This window comes from Rhinoraja longicauda, chromosome 10 (assembly GCF_053455715.1).
Source record: "Rhinoraja longicauda isolate Sanriku21f chromosome 10, sRhiLon1.1, whole genome shotgun sequence".
Lineage (NCBI taxonomy): Eukaryota > Metazoa > Chordata > Chondrichthyes > Rajiformes > Arhynchobatidae > Rhinoraja > Rhinoraja longicauda.
In genome coordinates this window covers 29,705,573-29,728,000 of record NC_135962.1, presented here as the reverse complement: position 1 = coordinate 29,728,000, position 22,428 = coordinate 29,705,573, and the positions used below count along the sequence as shown (strand labels likewise).

The following is a 22,428-nucleotide window of genomic DNA, read 5'->3' as shown; positions in this document are numbered from 1 at the left end:
ACTTCAGCCATGCGCAATTTTGCAAGGGCTGTGCATGTCCTATGTCTTCTTCTGATACTTTTTGAACTGGGCCTCCTCTGTCTCAAAAGGTTGAAGATGAGTAAATTACTTCTGTCAAAACTGCAGCAATATGTAGATGATCAAGCGATAGCTGAAATTTTCAAACATTCAAGACAAACCCCCTATTTAACTTTCCTTGCATATTCGAACTGGCCTGCTTGTTAAAATGCTATGCAGAAAAATTAGTACTTATTCATAAAATGGAATGTTGAGCACTTACGCACTGAGGGCACCTCCTCCTTTTGCGTGACCATCGAGCTTTGTAACTATAACTGATGCAACATCCACTTTATCCTTGAAAGCTTTTGCTTGTGCTTCACAGGCTTGACCAATTGACGCATCCATTACATAAACAATGTTATCAGGTTGCTAAAATGGTTTCCAGAAAGAAATAGATAATTTTTTTAAAAGAAAACGTTTCCTTTGGGTAAATTTGCAGGAAGAAATTTGTAAACAGTCCAAAATAGACTTTTTATCCAATCATATTGAAAACTTACTATAGCGTTTGAAACTTGCAACATTTCTTCAAATAATGAATCTTCCTGTTTGTGCCGACCACTGGTATCGACAATTATTATCTCAAAGTTTTCTTTCTTAAACTTCTCTACGCCTTCTGCAGCTATGATCACTGGGTCCATTTCTGTGTAGCTAAATAGAACAAGAAAATAATTTTAGTTTTGATTTTTGTATACTTACATTGGTCAACACATGACAGGAAGGATCCAGTCGCAATAAGGAGTGCCAAAGAGATTCACCAAGATGATGCTTGGAATGAATGGCTGCAGTTATCAGGAGAGATTGGACAGACTAAGTTTATTCTCACTGGAATGTAGGAGGTTGAGGTGTGACTTCTCAAAGGCATAGGAAGGATAATCAGAGTATTTGTCCCAGGGAAGTAGAGGCTAGAACGAGAGGACACGATTCAAAATGAGAAGAAAGAAGTTGAGGGAGATTTGAGGGGTAAGATTTTCCACAGAGACAGTGAATATCAGGAATGAACTGTCCAAGGAGATAGAAACAAAACAATTAGAACATTAAAAAATTATCTGGACAGTTATTAAACAGGAAGCAGAGGGAAATGGGCCTAATTCAGGCAAATGGGAATGGCATAAAATCAAAACGAGTCATCATGCAAAAGATGAGTTTAAGGGCATTTTTTCGTGCTACAGGATTCTATATTTCTCTCTTTTCTAATCTGTACGAACCACAGTAGAAATAGAGGTCTCTTACAGGAGCAAGCAGAATCTCCAAATTCACAACATCATACCACTGCAGCAGTCTCACACAGATATTTAAGTGCCACAACTCCAGAATACCTTTTTTTCAGATTTAATCAAAATCTGCCCCCATAAATGCATAGTTTATATTTATTACATCTCATTACAGAAATGAATGAACTGAAATGTTTAATCTGTTTTTCCCCCTCTGTGACTGTCACCAGACCTGCTGACTACATGTCATATTTCATTGTAATTCAACTTTAATCTAATTTAATTTGTGTTCAATATACAGGTAAGTCTGCAATAACAGACTATTCAATAGCATGAAGGTTATAACGCTATTGAAGTACAAGACAATTTGTATTACGGAGGCCAAATTGGTCACAATGCAACTTTGATTGAAAACTAGAAAAACACATAAAAGCTACTTTGGAAAATGATAAGCAATCTTGCAAAAAATAGTCATAGAGGGGAAAAAATGTGTTTCCCTGCAACTTCTGGGTAGTAATCAGATACCATTGTCTCTCAAGGACAGTCAGTTTCACTGCAGGGGGGCATTGAAATTGAAAAGCAAAATATTGACAGCTGGGCAATGATGCTCCATTTAACAATGTGACATATAGCCTTTAGTATTTTGAGCTTGCAGTAACCAAAATAAATCAATTAAAAAGCACTTTACTTTTAAAAATCCTGAAGGAAGATAATGAGGTTGAAACATGAGATCCTAACTCCTTTGCCCCACTGACTCGTTTTTACGAGGTTTCATAGCAATTATCACCTTATAGTAGAACTACCTGTATATGGATAACCATTTTTATTTAACATTTTAAAAAACTCAGAACTGTGACAGTTTGAAACACTGAAAATTAAGCATTCAGGTTCTTTGGAAGAACTCATGTAAGTATCTAATGCAAAGGATTTAAGACTAAAACAAAACATATGACCTAGTATGTGGATACCGGGAACTGAAGATACTGGTTTACTAAAAAAGAAAAAAGTGCGGGAGTAATTCAGCATGTCAAGCAGCATCGCTGAAGAACATGGATAGATGATGTTTCAAGTCAGGACCCTTGTTCAGACTGATTGTGGGAGGAGGGATGGTGGGGAAAGAGGGAGAAAGCTGGAAGAGAGGAGGGGCAAGACATAGCCTAACAGAAACCAGGTTGATACAGGTGAGGGTTTTTGTTTGATAGGCAGATGGTGACCTGAGATGAAAAGGTAGGTGATATGACCTAGGTTTTGTTCTCCCGTTATTACAACACATTGAAGCACGAGGAAGGTGATTGACATGTATAGCAGTATCTTCGCGTTCTACACAATGGTTATCGAGTGTTGTGTCAGAACGAACACCAAACAAGAGACTGCAGATTGATTTCTTGAAAGATACAGCATGGAATGTTGTACAGTGGTCGGCACAAACAAGAAGATGGTCTACACCGACCATCAATCACCCATAACAATAGTTCTGTTACCTCAGTTTCTCATCCCTTCCCTACGCACAGGAGCAATTTATAGAAGCAATCGACCTACATACATGCATGTCTTTTAAGATGTGGCAGTGAAATGCCAGTGAAAATCTATGCAGTCACAGAGAGAATGTGCAAACTCCACAGACAGTACCCAAGGTCAGGATTGGCCCCGTAGCTTCTGGCACTGCGAGGCACAGGCTCTACCAGCTACGCCACCCAGATAGATGTTGTAAAATTGAGCAAAGAAAAACATGCTGGAGGAACTTAGGAGCCAAGCAGCATCTGTGGGCACAGGGGTATAAAGGTAAGGCCTCTGTTGAGGACAGATTGATGAGCATGCAAATGGTAGGCCAGGGTACATTGGGCAGTCATGGCAGGGGTTAGAGGTAGGGGCCAGAAATAGACAAAATACTAACCAGGTTTCTGTCTCTTTTGAGGTCCTACTGAAGTGGCTAAGCAGCTGAAAGAGGCAGTAATCCAAGAGGACAACTAAATGAATAAAGATTATGTACATTTTGTTTTTCATAGTTTAACTATCGCTACTCTTATCCCAAGTTTCATTTAGTGCAATTTACCACAACTTGATTCAAGTTGTTGGCAAGAGATCTATTAGAGATTGGGCAGAATTTCTGTTATTACTCAAAACTTTGCCAGCTGACCAACTCACAAAAGTTCAAAATGTGAAGAAATTAGTATGTCCCAAGCAGTGAATCCAGAAATTGTAATGAGGCCACTAATGGCCTTTTATAGCAAAAGGTGACAGGAAGCCTTATTGTTTTTTTATACTTATTGTTTCAAAATGTCTCCAATCATCAGAAACATTTGGTAACAAGCAAAATTGAAAAGCTAATTTAACTGTTTAACTGGCATTAAAATTGTTGTTAAAATTACAAAGATAAACACTTAGCTTCATTTATCTTTTCAATGAAAATCTGTGTTAATGGAAACCTGAGGGGCCAATAACAAAGAGCACCAGTATTTTGATCAGGTGTCTATGCCGATTCCAATCACAGATTGGGAGGTCAGATGCATGGCAGTGGCACAGCTGGGAGAGCTGTTGCCTCACAGCACTAGAGACCCAGGTTCGATCCCAACAACAAATACTGTGTGTGTAGAGTTTGCACATTCTCCCTGTGACCGTGTATGGGTTTATACTGGGTGTTCCAGTTTCCTCACACATCCTAAAGGCATGTGGCTTTGTAGATTAATATGCCTCTAAAATTCTTCCTCGTGTGAAAGGAATGGATGCGAAAATGGGATAACAGAATGACCGAGTACGGGTGATCAATGATCATCATGAACTCTGCAAAATAAAGGACCCGTTTCCATGCTGTATCTCTAAACTAAACTGGATGCGTCATTACCCTATTTACACAGCATTCGAAATTGCACTTTGCATGGTGCCGCAAACACACAAGCACTGCAGCAATCAACGGTTGTTGCTAACACAATCAGGCCAACTGTAATTAAAGGAAACCGTATCCAGATTAATTGCGTACTATTTATCAATTTCCCTTAGCTATTTTCAGCTGTAAATCTTACCTTCCATAGAATGGAATTCTTGCTTTGGTTGCATTTTGCTTCAGTTGGTCAAACGCACCTGCGGTCCAAAAATAATATTCTTTCATTAAATTTTCAGCAAACATGGCAATCCTTATTTCATCACATATTACAAGTGACTGTGAAACTGTTTACCTGAAATCCAAATATTCAGAATGGCTCAGCATCTGGCTTACTCAAAAGAACACCAAGTCCTTGGGTACACACAAAATGCTGGAGTAACTCTGCAGGACAGGCATTTCTGGAGAGAAGGAATGGGTGACGTTTCGGTTCGAGACCCTTCTTCAGAATGTCAGGGGAGTGGGTGGGATAAAGATAGAATGTAGTCCGAGACAGTAAGACTGGTGGGAGAACTGGGAAGGGGATAGAGAGGGAAACCAAGGACTATTTGAAGTTACGTTCAGGGTGGGGGGAGAGGTTAAGAGTGGAAAAGTTGAGGCGGTTGATGTCCCGCCGGCAGTTGGAAATGAAAAGGTCAAAAGAAGGTAGAGGGCCATCCGGGGGAGTCCAAGAGGAGGGGGTCCGTTGGAGATTTCCCTCTCTATCCCCTCCCGTTCCCAGTTCTCCCACCAGTCTTACTGTCTCCGACTACATTCTACCTTTGCCCAGCTCACTCCCCTGACATCAGTCTGAAGGGTCTCGACCCGAAACGTCACCCATTCCTTCTCTCCAGAAATGCTTCCTGTCCCGCTGAGTTGCTCCAGCATTTTGTGTCTACCTTCGATTTAAACCAGCATCTGCAGTTCTTTCTTACACACCAAGTCCTTACGATCTTCAAACTTGCTCTCAATGCATCTGCATATTGTGTCGGTCATGTGTTATCCAGTGCCAGCCAGAACCCAATCGGGAACATCATGGGTCAGGAATGCGAGTGGGTTTGCAGCCAGTGCCGACCCAGAGTCCGGATTACTTGCAAGTTTTAGGTTGTCAAATCTGGATCCCAGCTTTAGAAGGATGCTCAACCATACTCGCAGCTATACAAAATGAAACTCACCCGATTCTCACCAGGATCAGTTTCCCACATCAATTGAAAGAAAATTGTGTTGAGGCAAAGTCCAGAGTTTGAGGAACCCAAGTGATCAGTACAAGCCAGTGCATGAGATCCAGAAATTTAAATGGTTGCTATTTTCAAAGCATTTTCACTTCATTTAAAAAATCTTCAATAAACTGCACCACTCTTCACAAAATCCAACGACTGAATGATACCATTTTGGTATCATAATAATTGCTTCTCAGGTAGTATTTTCCCCATTCGTTACTGATCATTATTTACCATGTATAAACTTATTTTAATTGTGCTGTTGTCTTCACGTCATAGACATACAGCATGGAAAAAATCCACTTTTTAAATACAGGGGTTTTTTTTTAAATCAGCATTTTGCCACATTCACTCAATATGGATTAAACATTTTAGTAATGAAGAGGAAATAATAATAACAAGTAGTTCTCTAAAACTGAGTAACTCCACCACTTTCATGTACACAATTACAGTTAATCTAACATCCCTGGTCAGAATGTTACTAGAGGCTATTGTGGGATAAAATATACATGTATTTAGATGGGCACGGGCTAATTCAGGATAGTCAGCAAGGTTTTATAAGTGGGAGATCATGTCTCACAAACCTGATTGGGTTTTTTTAAAGATATAACCAAAAAGGTCAGACGGCAGAGCTGTAGATGTTGTATATATGGATTTCAACAAGGCATTTGACAAGGTTCCGCATGGTACACTGCTCTATGTTAATTTAGTTTAGAGATTCAGCATGGGAACGGGCCCCTTTGGCCCACCGAGGCTAACCAGGGCAGGACATACACAGTGAATGGCAGGGCTCTGGCGAGTATTGTACAGCAGAGGGATCTAGGGGTGCAGCTGTATAGTTCTTTGCAGGTAGATGTGGTGGCAAAATCGGCACATTGGCCTTCATCTGTCAGTATTGAATATAAAGTTAAGAGGTCATGTTACAGTTGTACAAGGCATTGGTGAGGCCACATTTAAAGTATTATGTTCTGATTTGGTTACCCTGTTATAGGAAAGATGTTGTTAAGCTAAAAAAGGAGCAGAGAAGATCTACCAGGATGTTGCCAGGGCTCGAGCTGTAGGGAGGTTTCGCAGACTAGGACTTTATTCCTTGGAGTGCAGGAGGATGAGGAGTGATCTTAGAGTTGTACAAGAACATGAGAGAAAATCTACAGTAAATGCACAGTCTTTTACCCAGAGTGGGTGAAATCAAGAACCAGAGGACAAAGGTGAGTGTGTAACGAACCCGTGCAGCAACTTTTTTTTTCTAAAGGGTGGTAGGTCTACGGAATGAGCTGTCAGAGGACATAATTAAGGCAGAAACTATCACAACGTTTAAAAAACATTTGGACAGGTACATGGATAGGAACGGTTTAGAGGAATATAGGCCAAACACAGGCTGTTGGGACTAGTGTAGATGGGGCATGTTGGTCGGCATGGGCGAGAACCTGTTTCCAAGCCACATGATTATTTTTGTATTAGAATGCTAGTTTGCTCAGGCTTATAAATCATTGGATACATTTTTTATTGAAAATCCTGTTTGTCGAAAATACAAGTATGATGCAAACAAAATTTCTATATATTAACCATTTGGAATAAAAAATAGGCCTCATTTTTATCAAATCAATTTATAAAAGACAATAATACACCCACCTGCTCTAAATGTATCTGCACATATCAAGCAAGTCTTCCAGCCTTTCCTTTGAAAGTAGTATGCTAGCTATAAGAAGAAAATTAGTGAAATGGTGCTGCAACAAAAATGAATTGAAAATTAAATTATCTTGCTGGCTCAGAGTTTTGAATTCTGAAAGCTCATTTCCCATTTAAAGCCTTGTTATATGATATACACTGATATCCAAATACTGAGACCACCAAAGACATTGAATTTGGTCCCATCATAAATTTCATTTCTGGCCAGCAACTAACCAAAATTTAAACAGGCTGTTTACAAGCTTGGCGTCATTTTTACTCCAGAGAAGCGGTCCAAACCACACCAAGGATGTCTTTCTACCTCTGTAATACTGCTCAAATAAAGTGCCAATTCAAGCTAACCTGTGGCTGAAACACTTAACAGTACTCTTTCCAACCCTTTCTAACTTCCATCGAGTCAAACCTCTGCAAGTTCCTGCCTAATGCCTCCAAAATGCACCTTGCCCCAATTTAGGGCCTTAACTCGTGGACCAGATAGCTTTCGAAACTAATAGAATTATAATCATTGCTTTCACATTTGACAAATTCTACCCCTTTGCATTGGGTGCCCCACAGCCCCAGTTAATATTCCGAAAGTTCAAATTGCAGATTACCACCACCCAAATTGCCATCCTAATAACTACAACAAATCTAAAAGGAAACAAACTTTACCTATTCTAATCTCTACCACTGCCCAGTCTCCTAACCAAAGCCACACAAACCATAGCCTCCACACTTCCCACTCAAACACTGCATTTCAGCCTCAAATACAGACAAACACAAAATGGTTCATAAAAGTCCTGAAGGGCCGCTGTCACACCCTGGCAGCAAGCCTGGCTGCCTGCCATGGAACCGGGAACTTGCCTGGTCTTCTGCTCATTCCTGACACCCGGGAATCATAGAGGAGGGTGGAGGGGGTCAGCAACAGCAGCAGACGCCGGACACAGGACTAGCATGAATTGGGGATATAACCTTCCGCATCCTCAAGGTCAGCTGCAGGAGGCATCCACAAGGCTCGAAGGCTGAAGGTGGCCAGGCTAGGAGAGGGACGACGGTTTGCGGGATGTTTCGGATCATGGTGATGTCTGCAGTGGACCTTTAAGCCAGCTGCAGCTGGGACATCAAAAATTATGCTAAACTTTAGCAACGCTATACATTCTGGACTTAATCCGAGTTTGTACTTGTGTATGGCAATAATCTTACTGATCTGTATGCAAAAAATAATTTCACTGTACCTTGATACACGTGCTAAAGAAACATTGAACCACGCTTTTCTTTTATTCAATTTCCTCATATTTTGAATTTCTTAAAGTTTAACATTCCTCCTACTTAATCCTCCGACCCCATTAAACTTTTTACAAGATTCAATACTAACTTGCAAACACTAATTTATCAAGACCCAATTTTCCTTTTAACTGGAATTCCTTCCCCTAGTGCCAATAGGCTGAAAGGAATACAACATTTCATAAAAATGGGCAATAAACAAAATTAAATACCTTTGTACATGTTGTAGTTTTACCACTACCTTGCAGGCCAACAAACATGATGACATTTTGTTTTCCCTTTGTGGGTGTCCATGCTTTAACTCCTGGATCTACAAGCTAAATAAAAGGACCAAATTGCAATCAACTAAATGTTTTAATAAAGTTCAACATAGAATTTGTGATATTGCTGACTTGGGTACCTTAACTAGCTCCTTAAACACAGCATGTTGAATCATTCGTCTTTTGTTGAGGCCAGAGGCCATCTCTTCCAAGTCTATAGCTGCTCTGAAATACAGTTTGGCAAAATAAATGCAAAATCTATTTTCAAAACAAAATAACATCCGTTTGGGATATTTACAAATAGGCTAATAACCAGCTCATAAAAAGTGTTGTCAAATTGAAATTTATGCAAATTCGTTATTGCCCAAGTTAAGAAACACATAGATATAGTAGGATCAAATATCAGGATAAATAACTTGAAGCCTAAAAAGTAGAAAGTGGCACATACTGTCAATATATGTGGGAAACAAACAGACAGGTGCCACCTTCAGCCCTTAGTGTCAATCCCCATTCGATAATTTTGTTCTGCAAAATTGTTTTCCCAAAATGGATCATATACAACACAAAGAAAATGACAAACTTCTGCTCACAACTTTCTCTCACATGCTTATCAACGTGCCTTTTATTCATTATGTCTTACCTGCACTTAAGTGTACTTTACCCAACGAACCCACCATCACGTCTATAAGATGGAAAGCTGGGAATAACCCAAGTGGTCACAGGGCAAACATGCAATCTCCGCTGACAGCACCTAAGGTCAGGATTGAACCCAGGGTGTTAGACTATGATGTAGCATTGCTGTGCCCCCAGGCCACTGGGAAAGCAATGCCTAGTTAATATTAGTCAGTTAACTTTGTTCACAAAACAAAAAATTTTACACCACCAAACTGACTTTTCTTCTGTCAACCGCATATCCCAGGTACACTATCCATTTCAGAAGTATTCAGCGTTCCAAAAGAACTAGTTTAACAGTATTGAAGCATATTAACACAGGAATCAAATTTCTTAAAATTTATAAACGTATACATTTTAGCACCGTAACAATTTTTCTACATTAACCAGAGAAAGTACCTTCAGTGCTTCTACTCTGGGGCTGTAGAAAGTATCTTGTCCGGCAACATCTCAATCTGATTTGGGAACAGCTCTGCCCAGGACAGGAAAGCTCTGCAGAGAGTAGTGCGTTCGGCTGAACGCACTACGGGAACTACACTCGCCTCCCTGCAGGACCTATACATCAGGAGGTGCAGATCCAGCAACATTATGGGGGACAGTATGGGGGCATGCAGCGTAGGTTCACTAGGTTAATTCCCGGAATGGCGGGACTGTCGTATGTTGAAAGGCTGGAGCAATTAGGCTTGTATACACTGGAATTTAGAAGGATGAGGGGGGATCTTATTGAAACATATAAGATAATTAGGGGATTGGACACATTAGAGGCAGGAAACATGTTCCCAATGTTGGGAGAGTCCAGAACAAGGGGCCACAGTTTAAGAATAAGGGGTAGGCCATTTAGAACGGAGATGAGGAAGAACTTTTTCAGTCAGAGAGTGGTGAAGGTGTGGAATTCTCTGCCTCAGAAGGCAGTGGAGGCCAGTTCGTTGGATGCTTTCAAGAGAGAGCTGGATAGAGCTCTTAAGGATAGCGGAGTGAGGGGGTATGGGGAGAAGGCAGGAACGGGGTACTGATTGAGAGTGATCAGCCATGATCGCATTGAATGGCGGTGCTGGCTCGAAGGGCTGAATGGCCTACTCCTGCACCTATTGTCTATTGACCCCTACCACCCCAGCAACGGACTGTTCCAGCTGCTACGGTCAGGCAAACACCTCCGCTGTCACGCTGTGAAAACAGAGAGGATGAGACGGAGTTTCTTCCCACAGGCCATCAGGACTGTTAACTCTTATATCACCAGGGACTAATTTACTGTATTAATTTATTTTTCGTGTGGTCTTTTTTAAATTTCTATTCTGTTTGTAGTTTTAGCACAATCCGCAGGCAGTGCCACTTTCATTTCACTGCACATCTTGTATGTGTATGTGACAAATAAAGTAGACTTGGCATAAAACAGTTACCTACTTGACATTTTCTCGAAGCTGTTTCACAAGTTTTATATTGACATCTGCTTCAAGTAAAGCAGTGCATACTTCCTTTAACATAGCATTCAAAACCTGAGAATGAAATAGATTTAAACATTATTAAATTTACTATTTTCCTCCCCCTCCACTACTTACTAAAATTGTGAGCTTGAGTTCTTTTATCATGCTCTCATCACTTACTCCAAACTTCAAAACCCAATTCTCATTGCATAATGAAACTCCTGCACCCAAAACATGAGCAATCAAACAATCATCTGGATTGTGCAGGGATCTCTTGTCATATAATGTTATGCGCTCAGACTATAATACAAGAACCAAAAAATAATTATTTAGTTTCCCACTGGGTCATTTCCCATTAGGTAAACAAAACTCATGAATAATTACTCAACAAATGGGCCACTATAATGTCTATTGGAAACCATGTGTGGTTAGTAAACAATCTCATCAAATATTTCTGTTAACATCCTTTCAATTATATTACACTAGTCATTTTCTAGTGATGAACGGAGGACAATAATTGGCAATGAAAAATATGAATGAGACAATAGGCAACGGCCTTGGCTATTTCAGAATTAATATGACAACCTATTGCGCTTGTGTAGTACTTCCCATCCAACAAATCTGACTTAAACTGATGATCTTTACACTTGCACCCTTATGGAAAATGCAATTTTAAATGTACAATGTTAAGAATCAGTTTCTTTCCAGTCTGCTTGAGAGGTGACCGACGATGGCCACAAGCAGGAAGTACAAAACATTGGCAGAGCTAGAGAGAATTATTGAATAAAATTAGCCGAAAATACCACACTTGAAGACCAAATACAAGATGATAAACTTAGTCAAAGAGTAATTATATATACCACCACCCCACCCCCCCCACCACCACCAAAGATCTGTAATTGCTATGCAAAATTTACTGATGTACCCAGAGAGAGCAAACTAAGGATTTTATAATGTCAGGAGTCTTGACAAGGACATTTTTTAAACTGAGTTTTAAAATAGTTAAATTGGTGCCCCAAATCTTTATTTTAATCATGAATGCCATGGAACGTTTCAACTTGAGATACATAAAGGTGAATAAGCTTAAGTATGGAGAACAATAGAAATAATTCTTCATAATTTCAGCTCAACAGTAATTTACATTGATGCCACAATTCCATTAGTACCATTTTTGACCACATACAGTGCTAGTGCTCTCCAATGTTTGGGACAAAGGCCCATCATTTATTTATTTGCCTCTGTACTCCACAATTTGAGATTTGTAATAGAAAAAATCACATGTGGTTAAAGTGCACACTGTCAGATTTTATTAAAGGGTGTTTTGATACATTTTGGTTTTACTATGTAGAAATTACAGGTGTGTTTATACATAGTCCCCCCATTTCATGACACCATAATGTTTGGGACACATGGCTTCACAGATGTTTGTAATTGCTCAGGTGAGTTTAAATGCCTCCCCTAGTCTTTCCATCACCTTTGGAAACTTTTATTGCTGTTTATCAACATGAGGACCAAAGTTGTGCCAATGAAAGTCGAATAAGCCATTATGAGACTGCGAAACAAGAATAAAACTGTTAGAGACATCAGCCAAACTTTAGGCTTACCAAAATCAATTGTTTGGAACATCATTAAAAAGAAAGAGCACAGGTGAGCTTACGGGTCGTAAAGGGACCAGCAGGCCAAGGAAGACATCCAAGGCCGATGACAGAAGAATTCTCTATATTATGAAAAAAAATCCCCAAACACCTGTCCGACAGATCAGAAACACTCTTCAGGAGTGGATTTGTCAATGACCAATGGCCGCAGAAGACTTCATGAACAGAAATACAGAGGCTACACTGCAAGGTGCAAACCACTGGTTAGCCGCAAAAATAGGATGGCCAGGTTGCAGTTTGCCAAGAAGTACTTAAAAGAGCAACCACAGTTCTGGAAAAAGGTTTTGTGGACAGACGAGACAAAGATTAACGTATATATCAGAGTCATGGCAAGAGCAAAGTATGGAGGAGAGAAGGAACTGCCCAAGATCCAAAGCATACCACCTCATCTGTGAAACACAGTGGTGGGGGTGTTATGGCCTGGGCATGTATGGCTGCTGAAGGTACTGGCTCACTTATCTTCATTGATGATAGTAGCATAATTAATTCTGATGTGTATAGACGCATTCTATCTGCTCAAGTTCAAACAAATGCCACAAAACTCAATGGCCGGCGGTTCAGTCTGCAGCAAGACAATTATTCCAAACATACTGCGAAAAGCGACAAAGGAGTTTTTCAAAGCTAAAAAATGGTAAATTCTTGAGGGGCCAAGTCAATCACCCGATCTGGACCCAATGGAGCATGCTTTTTATGTGCTGGAGAAAACTGAAGGGGACTAGCCCCCAAAACAAGCATAAGCTAAAGATGGCTGCAATACAGGCCTGGCAGAGTATCATCAGAGAAGACACCCAGCAACTGGTGATGTCCATGAATCGCAGACTTCAAGCAGTCATTGCATGCAAAGGATATGCAACAAAATACTAAATATGACTATTTTTATTTACATGACATTGTTGTGTCCCAAACATTATGGTGCCGTGAAATGGGGGGACTATGTACAAAACACAGCTGTAATTTCTACATGGTGAAACCAAAATGTATAAAAATAGCCTTTATTAAAATCTGACAATGTGTACTTTAACCTCATGTGATTTTTTTCTATTACAAATCTCAAATTGTGGAGTACAGCAGCAAATAAATAAATGATGGATCTTTGTCCCAAACATTATGGAGGGCACTGTATATATATCAGATATATATCACAACCATATTGAATTTGAATGATCAATTATTGAACCTCAGATATGGACAGAAGTGAAGGAAAAAAAGCATCTCCAAACTATTCTGCCCACAGAATTTCTTTAGATTTTTGCAACAGCTAAAGTTCACACAATCTGTCAAATCTATCCAACAGGATAAAGAGCAGTGCTCAGACCCTCCAATTCTCACTTTTGCTCCAATTTCTTCCAATATTAAGAAATTCATAGCGTGAGCACCAAGATATTTTAACTTCAATACAATTTGTGAAAATATTCCAAATTGATTGAAAGATACTGCACGGAAGCAGGCCCTTCGGGCCACCAAGTCCACATCCTTCACACCAATTCCATATTATCCCACGTTCTCATCCACTCTTTACGGCCAATTAACCTAGAAATCCGCAAGTGTTTGCAATGTGAGAGGAGGGGAACATCCCCCCCCCGTGGTCATAAGAACACGTGCAAACTCCACGCCGACAGCAGCAGAGGTCAGCTTCAAATGCGGGTCTCTGACGCCGAGGCAGCACTCGACCAGCTGCGCCACTCTGTTGTTCAACAGTGAGTTGGACTGTGTGTCCAACAGTACAAGATTGACATTCCTTAACTTTTGAAATGGAAGCATTTCCTTCAATCGTTTGAAAACACTCAAGTTAGTCACAGAAGATATTATAACTATTTACAATATTGGGCAAACAACAGGGAAACTAAAGGTTTGATATTGTTATAAAGTCAGTCATACAACACCAAAACTCGTCCATACCGATCAACACGGTACGTTTGGTGACAATATTGCGTGTTCCAATCCACAACAACAAAAATCCCCCATCTTACACGTCCCATAATCACAAGTTGTGACCTACCTCCTCGTTGATGATTGTGGCATTGCTCAGCGACCGCAGAGCGGAGGTGATTTTTCTTCCCAAATCTGCCAAAACCATTTTTGCTGTTTTCGGACGTTTAAATCTGTTGTACAAAACAAACAAACATGAGATACGTAGTTCTGATCCGCACGTAGTTAACTTGAGTTCGTACCGCCACCTCATCCATTCCCATCCCATATGGCTGAACATCATTAGATACAAGTTTGTTTTACCCGTAAAACGTCCCAAGAGAGAATAACCTGCGCTGGTAGCGCCGCCGGTCCGGGGTCAGGGGCTGAAACGGGCCACACTGGGCGACAACCGGCCGACTTCAGTCCATGGGAGAGGCCAGTCACCACAGGAATCGTGCCCGGCAGCCGCAGCCCACACACGCACCGGTTCTGAAACAAAGACAGAGAGAAAGGCGTTCGGTCCTCATTCTGTAAAGACGGAGAGGAGAGGGAAACGGCGATAACACGGCAGGCGGGCGGCGGTGCCGTCCCTCTTACCCCGCACAAGACGCGTCGCTCCCTCCGCCCTGGTCACCGGAACGTCACCATTACTTGCTGACCTTTCTCTCCCGCAGCATTCACATCCGGGGTCGCATCGCCCCGCCCCGCCCCCTGCTCGGATGACGATTGGAGCTGCGGCGGGTATCGTCGCGTGTGGGAAGGAACTGCAGGCGCTGTTTTACACCGCAGACAGAGACAAAACGTTAGAGTAACTCAGCGGGTCAGGCAGCGTCTCTGGAGAAAAGGAATAGGTGGCGTTGCGGGTTCTAAAGGCCTCTCAATAACCTGAACAATTTGGGTCGTGAGGGGTTGATCACTTCTCTGGACACTGACAGCCTCTGAATACCCTGGTCTGTGTCAGCACTGAAAGTCCTCTCAGTATTCTAGACAGTGGAATGAAGAGTCAATATGGTGGATTGTTAGGGGAGTGAATAACTCCTCAGTATTATCCTCTGAGAGTTATGAATGTCCCCTCAATATCCTGTTGTGTGGCGGTAAAGAAAAGTCTCACTGTCCTCGGAGGTAGTGAAGGTCGTATGGTGCTTTGGACCATAGGGATTGTGAGGTGTCCCTCAATACACTGGCCCATGAAGGTAATGAAAGGCCCTACAATATCCGAGTCCATGGGGTCATAGAGCCATACAGAATTCTCCCACTGCTAAACATGTTAAAAACTGCATACAATACTGAATTCAATTCTAATGTAAAATCTCCGTTTTTTTACTTAATACATCTTGCAATAGATGCCAACATTCCATTATCTTCTCAATTACTTGCTGTATGTACATACCAACCTTCAGCACTAGGACTCACAGTTCAATTTGTACTGCAATGTTTTGTCATCTCGCTCTATTTAATTAACAATTCGCTTTTTCATTCTTTCTAAGAAAAAAAAAGATAATCTCATATTCCCATACACTTCTTCATCTTCCAGTTTATGCACTTACTCAATTATATCTCTTTGCAAGCTTTTTATACCCTCAAAACTTTCTAACCAGCAGCCTTTCTGTCATCAAGAAATTTTGCCAGAGTACATACAGTGCTCAGCCCAGAAGATATAAGAGCCTGAAAACTGTAACGTCCAGGTTTAAGAACAGCTTCTTCCCCACAGCCATTGCTCCATACATTGGGAGGGCTATTAAATACAACAATTTCCAAAAAAGCTCTGAACTACATTGACTTGCAGGGATTGGTTTTGTCATTTTGCACTATTATTGTTTGTTTTAATGTACACACGCTAATTTTTATTTTGTTTATTATATTGTTTACAGAGTACTATGTTTACATATTCTGTTGTGCTGCTGCAAGGAGGAATTTCATTGTTCTGTGCAACATATGACAATAAAACACTCTTGACTCTTGAAAACTCCACCATCAAATTAATATTATGGTTACAAGAGCAAGACAGTGGCTGGACATCCTGCAGGGAGTGACTCACCTTTCCACCATCTCCAAGGCACAAGTATGGAGTAAATCAACACAATACAGGAAAAGGCACCGTCCTTGTTTGGCAAAAAACAAATTGCTGGAGGAACTCAGATGGTCAGGCAGCATCTGTGGACGAATAGTCAGCTGATGTTTCGGGTCAGGACCCTTCAGAGTTCATCAGTGTCTGAAGAAGAGTCCTGACCTGAAATATGATCTGTCTGCAAAATGCACTGCAGTTACCTGGTCAGACACTTTGACAGCACCAAATCCCTGATCTCCAAGGGTAGCAGGTGCACAGGAACAGTGCCACCTGTAGGTTCCTTTCCAAGACACGGGGCATGTTGACTGGGGAATGTTTTGATGGTTCTTATAGTGTAAGAAAATAACTGCAGATGCTGGTACAAATCGAAGGTATTTATTTCACAAAATGCTGGAGTAACTCAGTAGATCAGGCAGCATCTCAGGAGAGAAGGAGTGGGTGACGTTTCGGGTCAAGACCCTTTTGATGGTTCTTCATTACTCTTGGGATCTAAATCCAGGAACTCCTTTCCAAACTGATTTGTAGATTTTTCTAATCTTCTGCGGTATCACAACCTTGTAAAAAAATACTGGCAAAAGTTTGGATCCTCCAGTCACTTGCAAGAAATGCAGAGGCATCAAATTATTTAGTGTTCTGGACAGGGCTGTGGAGGCGATACCCAAAACACCCGACTCAGACTCCTTGATTTCTTGTGTATCCAATTCCAGCAGCACCAAAATTGCTCCGACTCCGACTCCACAGCCCTGCTCAGCCTACTGAGTCCACACTGACCAGTGATCATCCATTCACACTAGTTCTATGTTATCCCACTTTCATAACCATTCCTTACACTCTGGGCAAATCACAGAGCCCAATTAACATCCAAGCCCACACATCTTTGTGATATGGGAGGAAACCGGAGAACCTAGAGAAAGCCCATGCAGTTACAAGGAGAACATGTAAACTCGGTGCAGACAGCACCCAAGGTCAGGATCAAACCCAGGTCTCTGGCACTGTGAGGCAGCAGCTCTACCAGCTCCACCACTGGGATGCATAATGTTTGACATAATTTGCACCAGTTTCTACCAACCCTGCCAAGCCAACAATCTCAACCAAGGTAACTTTCCATCTTTAGTTATCATCTCCCACCAATATAGTCAAGGCACCTTAGATATTTCCCCAACTGCTCCACTCTTGTTGGTACTCCTTGCCCTCCACACCCTCTCATTTCCTTATCACCCACATATCACCTGATTATTTCCGCAGCCTTCCCCAATCTTTGCCTGGCATCGACTTGATCATCTGCCTATCCTCACACCTCTTCATTTCCTCCCTCCTGCAATGTTTGTTTACCACTACCTGAAGAAGGGACTCGACCAGAAACGTCACCTATTCCTTCTCTCTTGAGATGCTGCCTGACCCGCTGAGAGGAAGATGGAGGGAGACAGCAGCAGACGCTGGATGAAGGGCTCAGAAAGAAGAACCGAAAGGGGGGGGGGGTCATACCTTTGCGCCCTCTAGGTAGGCGGTGTGAGGCATTCTCCGAGGAACAAGGGCTGAAGAGGGGGTGCAAGATTTGTGGGACAACCGGATTGGTGGCAACAGCTGTAATGGGCCTTTGTGGACAGCTGCAGCTGGGGCTGTAAAATGGCGCCCCTTGCATATAGACTCAGTGGACCGTTCTGTAAATTCTGTACTAAACAGGATTGTGCTTATTTATGGTGATAGTCTTGCTGAAATGGATGCAAAAAAAGTATTTCACTGTACCATTTAATTGGACAAGCTCTGATCTTACATTTCTTTGAAGCATCATAAGTAAATTTGCTTTAAAGATAATCCATTCATTTCAATAATTTCAGTTGTATCATTTAATTAAACATTTGTTTTAGAAAGTTTTCTCGCAAAAAAATCTTTCATATATCTTTTCAAAACTTGATGTTTAAATTCACTTGAGACAGTATTATCAGCTATTTTTCAAATGCTTGTTAATGGTTATTTCTTCAACAACTACATCATGAATCTTTCTTCTTTTAGCTTTAATCTCTAACTCAAGATGACGTAAACTATACCAGTAATAAAATGCACACTTCAGAAGGATTAACAGTTATCCATATTAATATTTCTTTCACAAGTGCAGGAAACCTACGATATTTTCAAAAAAGTAATTGTGATTTTTTTTCTCTGATACTCCATTTTATTGGTAGATCTCCAATAATGCTGCTTCAGAATGTGTTGCAACTGACCCCATGATGTTTGATACAGATGGTTTTCTTTAACATTGGGATTAAAGGGTACATGCAATTACAATGGTGAAAATCTCCACTTTTGTTCCATTCAAAGAAATGTTAATGTTGCCATGTACTGACTTGTCTAGATAGTTTTCAAAATGATTACTGTGATCATCCCTTTCTCATATATGTTGTGTTTTAACAAATAATTATCTACTAAACGGGGCGGCACAGTAGTGCAGCGATCAAGTTGCTGCCTTACAGCGCTGGAGACCCAGGTATGATCCTGGCTATGGGCGCTGTCTGTTTGTATGTAAACTGCCCCTTGAGTGTAGGATGCAAAACTGGGATAACACAGAACTAGTGTATGGGTGATTGGTGGTTGGCACGGACTTGCTGGGCCAAAGGGCCTGTTTCTACACTGTATCTATAAAACTAAAACTACAAGATATGTGCCTCTTGATGTACTTCTAATGTAATTGTAATTCCATTTGCAAAAATTAAATTGGTCACCCTTTTATAAAATTATATGCATTTGGAAATATTGCAAATCAGAACATATGTGCTGCTCTTTCTTTCTGCATGGGTATACGAGGTGGTTCTTGATCTGATACAATATCAGCACATTGCTGCTTGGCTACTCCTCTTTCCACACGATGCAAAAATTGGCATTCAAATGGGATGCTTCAGACTCATAAAAATGTGATTACTGAAAAGTATTGTCCTACCGTCTGGACATGTAGCTTTTAAAGTTTGTGTCAAGTGTAATCATACAGTAACATAAATGTAGGATTCATATTTGTGCATTTTCTATCATAAGTATAAAGAGTGTCAAGCACATTACAAGCAAAAACCCACCTACAACGAATACTCTGCATGCAGAATTTGGTATGTTTTAATACTGGATTGACTGCTATGTAACAGAGAAATCTTTCCGTGAATTTCAAATAATGTTTTGTAAATTAGATTTGTTTTTGAAATATGACAGGAAATTTGCTCTGCAGTGGGGGCTGAATACAGGAGTAAACCACATTGTTATGTGCTTTTCGAAAAAAAGTGTGCATTGTCGCAAACATTTGGGAAAATAATCTTTTCATTCATCCCGTCTACCAGAATGGAATTGAAGGATTGCAGAACTAATGCAGCACTGTTGTTTACAAAGGGAAGACAGGAATAACTTAGTAGTTACAAGCCAATAAATTTAACTTCAGTGTCTTACAATTAGAAAAAAATATGTACTTAGAATGATATGGATAGTCAACATGAATTTAAGAAAAAGCATGGCTGATAAATTGAATACTATGACAAGGCATTAATAAGAAAGGAAGATGAAGGTAAATCATTTGATGTAGTCTACACAGATTGCTGCATGACCTTTGACAAGGTTCCCTGAAATATAGAGACTAGAAACTAGATGCAGGAATCTTGAGCAAAGCACAAAGTGCTGGAGGAGCTCAGCAGGTCAGGCAGCATCTGGGAAGGGACGGGTGACTTTTTGGGTTGTGATCCTTCTTCAGACTCATGTATTTGAAATTCATGCTGACTGTCCTTTTTAACCCGTAACTGAAGTCTGAAGAAGGGTCCTGACCTGAAATGTCACCTGTTCAGTGTGTAGGAGCCATTTATGCTTAATTCAGTTATTGTCATTGTGTTATGGCTATGTTTTAATATTTCTAGTTTATGTCTTTTTTGCCTGCTTGTGGGTGTGACTTAATGCGTAATTGGGAGTGTCTAGATGGGAGGAGGCTAGTGTGTCGACAGAGGTTGTGGGTCAGTTTAGACTCGGAGGATGGTGAGCATACAGTTCTTTACCACGCGCTCGTACCGGTTATATTTGTAAGAACCATACGGTAATAGCTGCAAGAATTTCTAGATATTGTTTGAAGAAGAAACAGTTGATAAAGTACGGAAACTGATGAATTACTCTATGATTTGTGCTACTTTAATAAACCCAATTAATGAAGACATTAATGACGGACATTTACTACAAGCCCACCGACTCGCACAGCTATCTGGACTACACTTCTTCCCACCCGGTCCCCTGCAAAAAGTCTATCCCCTACTCACAATTCCTCCGTCTACGCCGCATCTGCGCCCGGGATGAGGTGTTTCAGACTAGGGCTTCCGAGATGTCCTCGTTCTTCAGAAAACGGGGCTTCCCCTCCTCCATTATAGATGAGGCTCTCACTAGGGTCTCTTCTACATCCCGCAGCTCCGCTCTTGCTCCCCCTCCCCCCACTCGCAACAAGGACAGGATCCCCCTCGTTCTCACCTTCCACCCCACCAGCCAGCGGATCCAACATTTCCGTCACCTACAACGGGACCCCACCACTGGCCATATCTTCCCATCCCCTCCCCTCTCTGCGTTCCGCAGAGACCGTTCCCTCCGTAACTCCCTGGTCCACTCGTCCCTTCCTACCCAAACCACCCCAACCCCGGGCACTTTCCCTTGCAACCGCACGAGATGCAACACCTGTCCCTTTACCTCCCCCCTCAACTCCATCAAAGGACCCAAACAGTCTTTCCAGGTGGGACAGAGGTTCACCTGCACCTCCTCCAACCTCATCTATTGCATCCGCTGCTCTAGATGTCAACTTATTTATATCGGCGAAAACAAGCGCAGGCTCGGCGATCGCTTCGCTGAACACCTGCGCTCGGTCCGCATTAACGCAACTGATCTCCCGGTGGCCCAGCACTTTAACTCCCCCTCCCATTCCCAGTCTGACCTCTCTGTCATGGGCCTCCTCCAGTGCCATAGTGAGGCCCGCCGGAAATTGGAGGAGCAGCACCTCATATTTCGCCTGGGCAGTTTGCAGCCCGGTGGTATGAACGTCGACTTCTCCAACTTCAGATAGCTCCTCTGTCCCTCCCTTCCCCTCCTCCTTCCCAGATCTCCCTCTATCTTCCTGTCTCCACCTATATCCTTCCTTTGTCCCACCCCCGACATCAGTCTGAAGAAGGGTCTCGACCCGAAACGTCACCCATTCCTTCACTCCCGAGATGCTGCCTGACCTGCTGAGTTACTCCAGCATTTTGTGAATAAATAATGAAGAAAAGGAGTTTGGAAGATTCGTTTTGTCATATCAGGGTGCGACGTGTGCGTAAGCTATAACTACATTTCATCCCCGAGAAGTAATGGCTATCGAAGTGGGATTTCGAGATGGTATAGAAACTGCCATTACACAGTGTTTTCCACTGAAGTGTACTGGTTGACAAAAGAAGGCAGAGAAGAGAGACAACACTGATTGAGTGGCAGAAAGCAACAATCCACAGGAATGTTTGTGACTATAGGCACTACCTTATAGTTTCACAAGATTCATTTCTTAGTCTTGTATTTTATTGTACATATTAATGATTAATATTTAAAATGTAAGGGGCATAATAAAGTAGTTTGCAAATAGGATGTACAATTGGTAGGAAGGAGGAATACTCTCAATTTCAATTATTTATTCCTTTAAAAGGTCATTAATCTGTGTCTCCTTCACTGCCAAGAATTCTAAAATATGTCCCTCATTTATCAATATATTCTCTCAAGTCTAATTATTCATCAGATCTTTCACACTGCATTAAATGTAAATTGTATGGATCTGATATTTAAAATACACATTCAATTAAATAAGAGGAATAAATATTCCAGTTAAAATGCATTATTGAAAAGTCTTTCACTTTGTATTGTTTGGCAAAGTGGTTGGGTGTCCAATATTTCACCAAAATTCAGCATGTGGTTATTGTAATAATCTCCATATTAAGTTTATGTTAATAAACGGCACGGTGGCACAGCGGTAGAGTTGCTGCCTTACAGCGCTTGCAGTGCCGGAGACCCGGGTTTGATCCCGGCCACAGGTGCTGTCTGTACGGAGTTTGTACTTTTTTTGTACCAGCTTTTTGTGTCTCTCTTCCCCATCTGTGAAGTCCTTTCAGCAAATTAACCACA

At 41.3% G+C, this 22,428-nt stretch overlaps 1 protein-coding gene across 2 annotated transcripts in view; it reads right to left on the bottom strand.

Moving 5' to 3' along the window:
• Positions 1–22,428, bottom strand: part of srp54 (signal recognition particle 54) — a 36,086-nt gene that overhangs the window by 9,039 nt on the left and 4,619 nt on the right. The window contains exons 2-11 of one of the 2 annotated variants that reach the window (XM_078406545.1): positions 14,817–14,992; positions 14,568–14,708; positions 14,308–14,410; positions 10,634–10,725; positions 8,701–8,785; positions 8,513–8,617; positions 6,981–7,047; positions 4,292–4,349; positions 558–708; positions 281–429 (exon numbers count right to left, since the gene is read on the bottom strand). In XM_078406545.1, coding sequence (XP_078262671.1) covers positions 281–429; positions 558–708; positions 4,292–4,349; positions 6,981–7,047; positions 8,513–8,617; positions 8,701–8,785; positions 10,634–10,725; positions 14,308–14,385 — 785 coding nt within the window. In that variant the 5' untranslated portion in view covers positions 14,386–14,410; positions 14,568–14,708; positions 14,817–14,992. Of the gene's footprint in view, positions 1–280; positions 430–557; positions 709–4,291; positions 4,350–6,980; positions 7,048–8,512; positions 8,618–8,700; positions 8,786–10,633; positions 10,726–14,307; positions 14,411–14,540; positions 14,709–14,816; positions 14,993–22,428 lie in introns of both variants that reach the window. The other variant, XM_078406544.1, reaches the window with a different exon arrangement.